The following is a 12,717-nucleotide window of genomic DNA, read 5'->3' on the forward strand; positions in this document are numbered from 1 at the left end:
TCGATGAAAGATCGAATATTGCATTACATTCTTGTACATTCGGACCCACACCGGTGTATGTCGACAGTCACAGATATGATCTGGTGTAGGTCGAAAAGAGAGGTTATAAAGTGTCATAATAGTTTAAGTTGTTGCAATAAATAAGATTTGCATCACGTAACTTATTAAGTTTTTTTATTACTATTATTTTATATTCTCATTTAGAACGTACTGTATAATTAAGTAAGTTTTTAACTTCTATTTTTTTTTCCTTTCTAATTTTGAATGTACTGTGTGTTTTGAGTTCTTTTTTCAAGTCTCAAGTGCGTTTATTCGCGACTGAATTACAGAGAAGAAAATATAATATTGTTATATGTTCAACATTCACCATTAGTACATGGTGAATGTCGGCATTGACCGGTGTAAGTCAGAAATAAGAGTATTTGGAAAGTACACCAAGCGACTATGTGAATGTTGATATTCACCGGTGAAAGTCGACATTCTCCAGATTTCGGTGTTTCACCGTAACATATATATATGTAAGATATGATAAAATACGATGGCTGTGTTCAGAAATAATTAGCCACCTCAGAATTGGCTGTTCTAGATTTTATGTTTCTCCTCAAATCGAGATCTTTCCTAATAGCATAACACCGCTTGAAAAAAGTAACTAAAACTAAACCAATCACGGTTTAGCTTTACATATGCATCTTCGTAGTATAAATAGTGCTCGCAAGCATCTACGCTTTTTTCCTGATTTCTGCCTTGCAAACAACTCTGCGCCGCTATGTTTGCCTGTCTAAAATGCTTACGTCGTGTACTTTTCAAATCAGTGCACTTAAAAAATTCTTGTATTCAACGATGATTGAAAAGTAATTTTTCTGCCAAAGATATGATTACAAATGTGTGAAAATAAAGATGGTGATTCTTCAATTCAGTCTTGTTAGCTGCTGCATCAAGCCTTCACCCTCAGCCACTACGACTGCATTAAGATATTATATATATATATATATATATATATATACACGCTAAGATACTAAGAATATTATAAAATATATATTATATATAATACTAACAATAATATAAAACATATATTTAATAAATAATATATATAAATAATAGACAGTAAGTAAATGAAAAATTATATGCTATGAAATATGAAGTGAAATTAAATAGTAAATAAATGCGTACTATTGTGGAAGTTTAATAAAGAATAAAGCTGGAAACGTTAATAAAATGCAAAAATAAAGAGTGGAAACAATGCAAAAATAACGACTAAAATAAAAAATGGAATTACTGCTGATTCCGTTGACAGATTTCAGCTAATCGAGGAGAATTGGTAATTTCGCATATCTTAACAAAATCCCTATTCCAATTTCGAATTTCTGTCCAGTTTTATAAAATCCGCATTTAAATCTTAAAAAAGATAAGAAATGTGAAATAATTCCCCGACTCTCAAATATGCTTTCACATATTTGAACTTTTTTCAGATTTTATAAAATGAAATGGAAATTTAAAATTGGAATAGAGATTTTATATAAATATGCGAAAGAACAAAACGCGCTTCTCATGAATTGTTGGTGATTGCACGAACAGGTTCCAATTCCCCTTGATAAGTCGAGATCTTTCTATTTGGAATCAGCAATAATTCTATTGTTTTTAGTCTTGAATTTAATCTTTATTTTTGCATTTTTATAAAAGATTCCAGATTAATTATTCACAAATTCCAATTTTTAATTTCCACAATAGTACCCATTTAGTATTTAATTTCATTCCACATTTCACAGGAGGTAATTTTTCGTTTACTTATTCTCTATTAAATTAAATTTTGTCTTTGCGGCAACAGCACAAGGTTTACCTTTTAAAGTCCTTTATATGTAAATTTTAAAATTCATTAATTTTAGAGTTTTCTCCCTTGTTTTTCTTTAAGATAAGTCTTTCTTTAAGATTCTTTAAGATAAAGATAGATATAGATATATCTACCTATCTCTTTATATATAAATTCTAAACATATATTGATTTTATAATTTATATATATATATGCAATAAATACATACTATATATAATAAATTTAATAGTAATATTGTTTACACTAAACTACATGAGATTTTTACAAGGCAGAAGTATGTTTATTTTATGTTAAAAAGTATTATTAAGATGGCGATTATTGTTAATATGACAAAGTGATGTTAATAAAGACAATTACATTGACTTAATGACCAAGCGACAAATTAGCACTTCATATGCATTCAAAGAGTACAAAAAATGTGTTAGTTTGCAAAATTTGTGAAGCGTGTAACTCAGTTATTCTAAAGCTGTTTTAAAATAATTTTGTTAAACATTTATCTAGTATTGAAATTATGTATCAAACGCCGAGCTTGGATATGTTTGATACCAAAAACTTTCTTGGATTTAAATGTTTCTAGTAGAACAAAAATGATCCCTCGTTTACGATCCAAATTAGATTCTGTGCTTAAGTTCAATTTGATTTCTTATAAAATGGTATGTTTAAACAGTTGCTAATTTATTTTAAACCTAATTGATTATATACGCATTATCTCCAATACTCTTCAATTAAATTTTAACCATTATTTTAACATGATTAATTTCATTTTGCAGATTTTCACGATTTATCTTTTTTAAAGAATTTTCTCTTCATCTTAAACGCTCATTCTAAGCAATAATTTTTTAATCATAAATTGTGTCAGAATAGCTGTTTTGGGGAAATATTACTCTTTAACCTGAATAAAAGTTGCATTATAATATGAAAAACATTGAAAAATATGCGTGTTCGTTTGCGGTAATTGAAAGGAGTTTCAACAACTCTTCCCGTGGTAAAGACTTTTAATTCGAATTAACTTACTCCTTACGTTAACTAGCATGAATAAGCGCATAAAAAATTAAGTTACTTTTACTAGATTTCTGATACTATCAGTAAATTTTGAAATGGATTTCAAATTTCAATTATAAAGGTTTGCGCGAGGCAATAATAAAGACATTTAACAGAGGAAACAAATGAAGCTTTAAAGACCTATGTTTTTGTTTTTAAATGTATTTGAGTTTTATGACACCGCTCACTTTCTCTGTCTTCTGAGAAAATGCATGTTTTCTAGGGTCTACGAGGTTTACCAGGCTCGCAAGGACCACCAGGTCATCCGGGACCAATTGGACCAGAGGGTCCACAAGGCGTCAGAGGTAATCGAGGTGATATCGGATATCCGGGAGCAGACGGACCAAGAGGTATTAGAGTAAGTCGATATTTTACATTGTTAGCTTACATTCATGAAAAAATGTGATGATATTAATAAAGGATTTGCTAATTTTAGCAGAATATTCTGAATGTGTTATGTTTGTCTTTCATGACAAAAATATTAGGCCTGATATTTATTAAACCCAGCAAAATTAAACTTATATTCTACTTGCACATTTCTATTTTTCCGTTAATTCAACAATATAAAAAGGTAATACAGTACAATGTATTTTAAGAAGCTATTAAATTAATAACGTACATTATATTAATGAATTTATTATTTTTCATCTATAAAAACATAACATCTTATATTTTTTTAAAGCTATTTATTTTTTATAAGACAAAAAAGGTTATACGTTTTAAGAGGAAATAATAGTTATTATAACTTTTCTGTTGAAAATCGGTACAGTAAAAATAAAAGCGAGGTTATGTATGTAGCTTCAGGGTATACGTGAGTTACAATTAATTTCACATCCCTATTTTAATTGAAATAGAAGCAAGAATATTAGAGTTTTGAAACTGTTGGAAAGAACTGTGAATTAGAATTAAAATCATTAAATGAAAAATGTTCTTGTAAATCCATATCTTCTAGTGTTTTCAAAACTGTTATACCAGGAGATATACGTTGTGAAAAGTGAAATGGATTGTTGTAAATAGATTGAAAGCACTTTTGTTTAACTCAAGCGCTCAAAAAAAATTAATGAACAAAATTAATATGTTTCATTATGTCTACCTTATAGTATCATGGCAAAAATGTGTAAAAGTATGTAATGTAGCGTTTGTAACTACTTGTGTGATTCTATGTTTGAGATGGTGAAGATTAATTCTTTCAATATAAATTTCATTTTTATTGTAACTCCAAAGGGAGAAATGATATCAGATCTGGGCTTCTTGCAGGCCATGAAATGGTCTATTTCTGCTGATCCACTGCCATGCAAGTCGATAATTCAATTTATTAATTTATATCCATATAATATCTTAAGAGATCTTCAGACTCGTACAGCCTTAAAATGCTGGAGAAAGTTAAGTCTTTCTCTTGTGCCCGATAGTCCAAGACACAATGCATTGCTTTTTTCCGTCTGTCTACAGGACATGATTGCTTTGTAGCCCATTTGCACCGCATAGCTATTTCAACGGATTATATCTGCCCGCTTAGTGATTCTGGAGAAGAAATGGACAGGGACCACCTGTTCAGATGTGGGGCTTTTCGTGGTCTTACAGAGGAGTCGAGATACTGGAAGGCAAGAACGGTCTTTAGGCAATGACTTCTGTCTTTTTTGCTCTTAATTGCATTATTTATAAGATTTTAGTTCTTTGTAACTTTTTGCCTAACCATGGAAAAGTAAACTTATTATTGCCATATCCCATATCTGCAATTTAATAACTTCCGTTTCCACTTTGTTCAATTTAAAAGAACAGGAAAAATGTTTAAGTACCTATTGAAGTCGATATTAGTTTCGGTAACGACGAACAGGCCCAAAATCATGTTAATCAATAGGCTACACCAGATATTGACATTAGGAGAATCTCGGATATGTTTCTGTGTCACACAGACACTTTCAGCAACCTCATATTCGCGGTTATAGGTAATAAAAGCACATGCATCTAATTGGTTTGAATGACTTAATTCACTAAAGCACTTAATTCACTAAAAGCATATAAACTTCATGAAATCCCACCATTTATTCTTTAATGTATTGTATTGTAATTATGGCTGTCTCTTCATGATCCATCCATCCCATAGCTTTTCCTTTAAGGAAAAGGTATTGATGTAGTTCTATTCAAAATATGATATGATGAGCATTTAACTGTCTTTCTAGGGGGGAATGAAAAGAAAAGGTTGACCTTTAAACTCAATTTACGAATTCGTGTTACATGCAATATTCCTTTTCTTGCGAAACATCTTTAAAATACTGAGTCGTCTTATCTTATATTGAAATTTTTAAGAGGGAATCGGTATATAGTATATGCTATTATCATTTATACTTTATCGACGTATAATAATTTGCTTGCTCTGTTTAGGGTGCAGATGGAATGCCTGGTTTTGAAGGGGCGCCTGGCTTGCCAGTAAGTAAATTAATTTTGTTAATGATTTAAAAATTAAGAATTAATTTAATTCTGAAGTCTTTGTTCGTGAATTTCAATAGTCTGTTTATTTTTTAAGTTTTATCAAATATATTAATTTGATAAAAGACACTGTATGGCATACATTCTTAATAAAAGTACATTAAACAACTTTTATATGTCACCGTTTATACGTTGCCGTTTATATCGTTTATACGTCGTTTAAGTACAATTTATATGGTTTTCAAAAGATCTTCAAAGAAAGATGTGTAAATGAAAAAGACATGTAATCAGTTTTAGACTATGATATATATATATATTTTAGCCATAGAATTTTAATGCTTTTTTTATACTGTTACTTATCTATTCTTTTATCATTTCCATTCTGGAAATTTAAATTTATCATTTTGCATTTATTTGTGTAAAATGCAATCTATAATTTGTTTTATTAAATATTTAATTTTTACAATAAAACTTAAAATAATATTTAATATAAAAATGAAAACCATTGTTCAAAACAGATATTTGTTTTAGATGGAGTTTCAGAAGTGTATCTTTTAATTAGCTAAAATGTACATGTCAATAATAGATTGTACATTTTAATTTAACATAAGGGAAAAAGAATCGTCAAACATCAGCTAGTGCGTCGTTTGATTTTGAGTCTTTAGCAAAGCATTAAGTTTGTGAGGGGCAAACAACTGTTTAGCAGTCACATAAAACTGGATGGAAATGTCTCCGATCAAAAGACGTGGCTCCTCATCAGACTTCATTGTCTATTCTATTATTTTAAGTGAACGTTCTTAAGATTACCGTCCGGATTTGAGTCCTTGATCAGTCGGAAATATTTCACGTCTTCTTTCTTTCCTCATATTCGATTATACAACTTACAAATGCTGTCGAAAGAAAGAAATGATTTTCGGAGATGCATTTTTAGCTGTGAAATGAAATATCGATAAATAAGTCACGGAAGAAATCACGTGTAACCGAAATTAAGCGTCGTATAAATGAAATATTTTATTATTAACATGAACTGAAATAAAACAGGGCAGCAGTGAAGTGACGTATAAATGAGAAACGTGTACACGGTGCTTCTCTTTATTTTGTTCTGTTAAGGGTTATTCTAAACGTGCTTACTAAAATTATTTCAGAAAAAGTTAAATTTATTTTAGGATTTAAAACTTTGGATGCAAAAATGTGCTACCTATATCCTATCGAATTATATCACAGTTCCTAACTATTACAGTATAGGAAATACATGATATTGGATAGTATAAAGTCTGTAAAAAGTAGAATTCTAAGAATTCATTCAGAATAATATTTTTTAGGCAGCTTATTTTGGTGGCTGTATAAACGTTTTTAGCCCAAAGGGGCTATTAGACTCGAAACTCGATTTTGCGTTGTTTCGCTTTTCAGTCGAGTCTGTTGACACTAGGCAAAATATAAACTATTTATCTTTCAAATTTTAAGTGTCTTCTGTTAATAAATAAACTAAGCTATTTGAAAGCAGTAGATGCAAGTCTTATAAATACTATTTTTTTACTTTTTAATATGATGGAATTAAACAAAAATGCATTTCATTTATAAGGTTATTTTCTCCGTCTTTTCCGCGTGCTTCGTGGTGTAACTGGAAGCACACCCGACACGTTAAATGAAAGGTCTGGTGTTCGAATTTCGGCGAGGGCATAGCACATCTTTTACGTTTTTCGCATCGATTAAACCTAATATAGATCTTTTATGATTAACTATAATGATTCTACGTATTCATGATATATCTAATTAATACATTCAATATTTTTATGCATTATAATTTTTTCATTTTTCAAATATGAACAAAATATGCTAGTCTAAATGTATATTTATTTATCTACTATCCTGCGTGTTTCGCTGGTTCGCTTGGACCATCTGTATTGCTTATCTCTACTTATAAATCTCAGCACTTCCGGATCTTTTTAAAAATGATTTGCTTCATTTTCTTTCTACTTTTAGCCATTATTTTAAATCGGTTTTCCCAGATATTAAAATACGAAATATGGATTATTTTATTTATTTAAAATTTTAAGCATTTAGAAAGTATAAAATTTTAATAACTCTTTCTTCTGTGCATTCTCATAATGAACCCTTTATTCACTTAAGCAGCAGAGCTTTTCTGCATGTTTAAACTACATGTCGTTCAGAAAGAAACTCTTATTTTAAACAAGTTTCATCACAATGGTGAAGATCAATTTCCCTTATTCTGTGCTTTTTAAAGTGATCTTTGCGTTACTTCAAAAGGAATGCATTCAAGAAGAACACTTGAGACTATAGTTAAGATCCTTCACTCATTGAGCTATGCAATTTTAACTCAAAAACAAAACTACTGAGATTTATTTAAAGATTAGATTTCCTTAAAAAAAATGGTATTAAGCTTTAACTAGAATGCTTTCTAAAAATACCTTTTGTCAAATTATGATTTTATAATCCATAATTTTTCCTTATTGAAAATTAACAGACTTTATAATATCTGTTCGTTATTATAAAGTTAAAAGCCAATTCCCATATGTAAAATCTTTACCTATGTATCCTTTTTAGCAGTTTAAAATCTGTATTTCTTTTTCATTATTGTCTTTTTTCGACATTTGTGTTTTTAGGGGTTGCCAGGTCCCGAAGGCTTACCAGGAGAGCCAGGCTATCCCGGTTGCAATGGTACAGATGTAAGTGTTACCTGGTTTATTATCTGATAATACTGAAAGTCCAAAAAATGTATTGTCCGTAAATTAATCCAACGTAACTGTCTGTACATTTTTCAGCATATTTTTCTGTTCATCAGTTCGATCTGAGTTATTTCTCTATTTAAAACTCTGATATATCTCAAAGAACTACCACAGTTTTTAAAAAACGGAGACTTATTTACGACAGAAAACACATTCTTTACCTTTCGAACCTAAGCGTACTTTTGACTTAATTGTCCAACGTACGGGGTTTGCTGTTCCCACTCTGGATCTAGTCTCAGGATCCGATGCTGAAACAGCCCGCCACGATTGCTCACTCTGTAGTCTTTTACCTTAAAATAGGCTGTTCAAGGCCATTTACGCCTTATAGCTCGTCAGACTTTACGGTCGTAAATGAGACAGGATTGTTAGGACCTTGAAGTGTCTGTTTTAAAGTAACAGAAACTAATATTCATTGATTGCTTCCCGTGTTTTAAAATAAGTTATGTGACATTTAAATATTTGCATTAGACTCCAAATGTAGTAATATTTTGCATAACGCTATTTTAGTTAACTTAATTTTGTATGATGGGTTGTTTTCCGAACGCTAGATTTATGCTGTTTTGTTAAAACATTATTGTACCCGAAGGAAAACTTGATAGAATACTTTCAACTTTATCAAATTATTTAAACTGCCGACAGAAGACTATTGAATACATATTACGAAAGATGAGTACTTGCTAAGAATGACAGTTAAATACAGAAAAGTGGGTGAATATCCATTATCAACCGTATTGTCAATCAATCCAATTAAACAAGCCTCGAAAATATAAAAGCGATCAATAATAATCATTAGGTGTTGGCATAACGTGAAGAAATTTGTAATATTGTAATTCAAAAGCATTCTTGTAATAACTCATTTCGCCTTATTTGACATAATTCACTTCGAGTGCACCGAATATTTTTGTTACCTAACTGAGCCTTCTTCTGAAATTTAATGCTTTCATTTTCAAAATTTAATATTTGTTTCGCTCTACAATTAGCAGACGATTATTCTGATAATTTTACAAAGTTAAGCTTTTCTATATAAAAGTATGTATTTATTACACTTATCAGGTTCAATGTTCCGTCTTACTTTCTTTGGGAACATGCACAGACGTGATTCGAAACAGGGAGCTTACTAAAGCTATGTTTAATAACTGTGGGAAGTAGACAAGATACACAGGAAGGGTATACAAAACCCTTTATTTTTCACTCTTTACAATAATTTCCGTACTTCGGAATACAGAGACCAACTACTTGTGGTCTGAACGTAAGAATATAAAAATATTAACTAAATTCTAACTAAACTAACTTTGGATTAATAAACAAGGGTCTACTTGAAGATTGGCCGTATATTAACAGAAAGGCCGTATGTAGTACAGAGAACTGTTAACACTACGATACGTTTAAAATTATCAAGAGGATTAAACCTCTGGCCTTGAAGGCAACCAGCAACCGAGTAAAACTGCTAAGGCAAGCGGCCTGCTTCGACTAACTCCTTACTCTCTCTCGCTTGGCAAAAAGCCACAACTTAAGTACTTGGCATTCGCCAGACAAATTTTGCATAAATAAGTTAACGCTTTTAATTCTGGCCGGAAGTAGAAAATAGGAAGTGATAGTAAAGATTTAAAATAAAATAAACGTTAGTAAAACTTAAGATCCTTACATACTTCCCACCAGAGTTAATTAGTTTGAAACTGAGGTCTAAAACGACCTTGTTGAAATGTTTTAGCTCTAGAATCTAACGCGAGGCCAATCTTTTACAAACATTTCTTACTAGAAACTAGAAATTAAAAAAAAATTGTTTTTTACAATAGCAGCTCCATGGACACCCAATTTTTCATCTGTACTGCATCTAAACAGGAGCTTTTATTCAAATCTGATTCCTTCCAGAGATCTGGAAGGAAAACTAGTTTAATGAAATGTTACACAATGAAATGGCAAGTAACATGCATATTTATATTTCTCTTAACATTCTTATTTCATTCATGACTATTTTAATTATCTCTCCCCGTGCTCTCTGACATGTGTTGTAAAAGAACACCAAACACGAATGTGTTTATGTATACGTGTTCAACACTGCCTCCTACAATCAAAACACTAACGTGTTAAAATTCAACATAACCAGACCTCGTAACACACCCTATCTTCCACTCTAAACCCTAAGGTACTATTCTGAAAGTGGCTAACTCTGAAGTGTAGCGTCAGAGAGCCTAACTACATTCATTCAAACTTTAACACATATTCGCCATAATTTGGTCTTTTTACAGCCACACGAATAAGTTTAAAGTTTTTGGCATTACTTTCACTTTTACCATATCACAGTATTTCTTAACATTTAAAATAACAGTTCACATTGTATATAAGAACATATTAACATGCCGTTAATTTTACGCATTTTAAAACATACATTAGTAGTACATTGTTAACTTCTATTCTTTTCCCAGCAAGTGTCAATTCTTCTACATTGAATTACTACATTTCAAAAAGTCTTTCAGACTAAAACTTCTTTCTTGCCAGAATGTTTTAAATAAAATTTATACAATAACTTTTACAATATTTAAGTATTTACACATTCCTATTCTACATCAACTTTAGTTTTACGCGCGAGTAATTGAAAAACATAATACCAAAATCGGTAACAACTCATTTCTCGCCTTTTTGGCGATAAAGGTAGACCTCACATGAGGTAAAACTTCTTGAAATCTGCCACTTGCAGTAAGAATGAAAGATTAACTTAAGTTTGCAAAGTAACATAAAATTTTACTTATCTTTGTGATATTCGGACATTCTTTTCTGAGCCCAGTCCTGGAAGGTAGCGCAGATTCTAGTGTGATTTATCCTCCTTCTTGTGCGGGCTCGCCCTTCAGTGCCTTCCTCTAGAAGCTTTCTTTTTCCTCCAGTTCGGTCACCCTTGAATACCTTCTTTTTCGCCTCTGCCTGTGGTCTTGGCTGTTTGATGGCAGCTGGTCTTGGCGGAACCGGGACACTTCTTTCGCGTTCCTGCTTGGACCTCGTTGCTGGCCGTTCAAATTTTCCTTGTAACTTTTCCTCCGCCGCTGGTGGCCCTTCCGTAGTTCGGCGACATTTGCTGCGGAGAGTCCTGTCCTATGAGTTGATCTTCCGTTTGGGAGCCGGGGTATAGTTGCCGTTATTTCTCCTGGCTTTCTGTGCATTCGTCGTACTTCTCCCTTCTTCATTCTGGGGGTGTTCGTGAGCTCTCTTTTCTGGACCGTGGAACGGCTTCTTTTTCTTGTTACCTTCAATTTTCCAACGGGGAAACTTTCTTATCCATTGCTCCTGCCTCCTAATGGCTTATCCTTGTGCTTGACGTTGTTCCACCTCTGGAGCTTGTGCCTGCCGTGTCTGCCGTGCCGGATCCTGCAAACGATCTTTGAAAATTTGCATTTTATTACGATCATAGTAGGGTTTTATTTAATCAATGTTTGCGGAGCACGTTTCACCATTTCTGGCTTTTAACACCACTACAGCGTGAGTTATTTTTTCTATGACATATGGTCCTTCAAATCGTGGAAAAAATTTGGCAGTTTTATCTTCTGGTGCTGAAGAAAGTGAATGCTTAATTTTTAACACTTCATCCCCTACTTTATAAGTTACTCCCCGTCGTTTCAAATCATAATAAAGCTTCTGTTTTCTCTGTGCTACTTCAGTATTCTTTTTTGCTTCTTTAATTAATTTTCCTATATCACCCATTTTAAATTCTGGGGCTCTTTGTTGCACATAAAATAATTTATCTAACGGCGTTATAATCTTTCTGCCTAAAAATAACTCAGCAGGAGTTTTACCCGTTGTATCATGTTTTGCGGTCCTAAGGGCGAAAGCAAATTCATTGACATAGTTATCCCAGCTTTTATGAAAATTTTTAACATAACTACGGATAATTTTCACTACATTTCTATTGACCCGTTCCGCTATATTTGACTGCGGCCGATACGGGACCATTTTTAAATGACGTATGCCCAGTTTTTGGCACATGTCTTCAAATACATTACTTACAAATTGAGGACCATTATCCGATATAACTTTTAGGGGCGCCCCGTATTTTAAAATATATTTATTTAAAATAGAATCAGTAACTAATTTCGCGGAGGCTCGTTTTAAGGGAACAATTTCGGTCCACTTACTAAAATGTTCAACCATAACAAGGAGATAGCGACTTTTATTTAACTGACATTTTGGGAAAGGGCCCAATAAATCGATGCCAATTATTTCATTTGGAAATTCGGATTTAATACTATTTAGAAACCCGGCCGGGCGGAAATTAATATAATTAACTGCTTGACATGTTGGGCAGGACTCGACATACGCCTTTATTAACTTTTGCAGTTCAGGAAAATAGACTGCCTCGCGTACGCGTTGGATAGTTTTTCGAATACCAGCATGAGAAGCTAAAGGGCTGTCATGCAACTCCTGCAGGATATTTAATCTAAGACTAGCTGGGATAACAGGTCGAAATTGGTTGTTGAAATTCGTAGTTTTTGTATAAAATAATAGACCATCTATTAGTTCGTAATGGGCCGCCCTACTTCTTATCGCCACAATATCTTGGTGGCTAAAATTTTCAAGATCCTTTAAATACTCATAAATGCTTCCAAACTCAGGATCCTTACCCAGTTCGGTTATTACAGTTTCTCGGGAATTTATTGTACATGCTGTGAGCATTGCCACCTTTAC

At 32.2% G+C, this 12,717-nt stretch overlaps 1 protein-coding gene across 2 annotated transcripts in view; it reads left to right on the forward strand.

The window, feature by feature from the left end:
* The window catches only part of LOC118181964 (uncharacterized), a 270,816-nt gene that overhangs the window by 95,487 nt on the left and 162,612 nt on the right, over positions 1–12,717 (forward strand). For both annotated transcript variants that reach the window (XM_085823611.1, XM_085823604.1), the window contains exons 3-5: positions 3,093–3,227; positions 5,252–5,296; positions 7,921–7,983. In XM_085823611.1, coding sequence (XP_085679737.1) covers positions 3,093–3,227; positions 5,252–5,296; positions 7,921–7,983 — 243 coding nt within the window. The remainder of the gene's footprint in view (positions 1–3,092; positions 3,228–5,251; positions 5,297–7,920; positions 7,984–12,717) is intronic.

This window comes from Stegodyphus dumicola, chromosome 1 (assembly GCF_044657685.1).
Source record: "Stegodyphus dumicola isolate Sdum_Otavi_A_Nest chromosome 1, ASM4465768v1".
Taxonomy (NCBI): Eukaryota; Metazoa; Arthropoda; class Arachnida; order Araneae; family Eresidae; genus Stegodyphus; species Stegodyphus dumicola.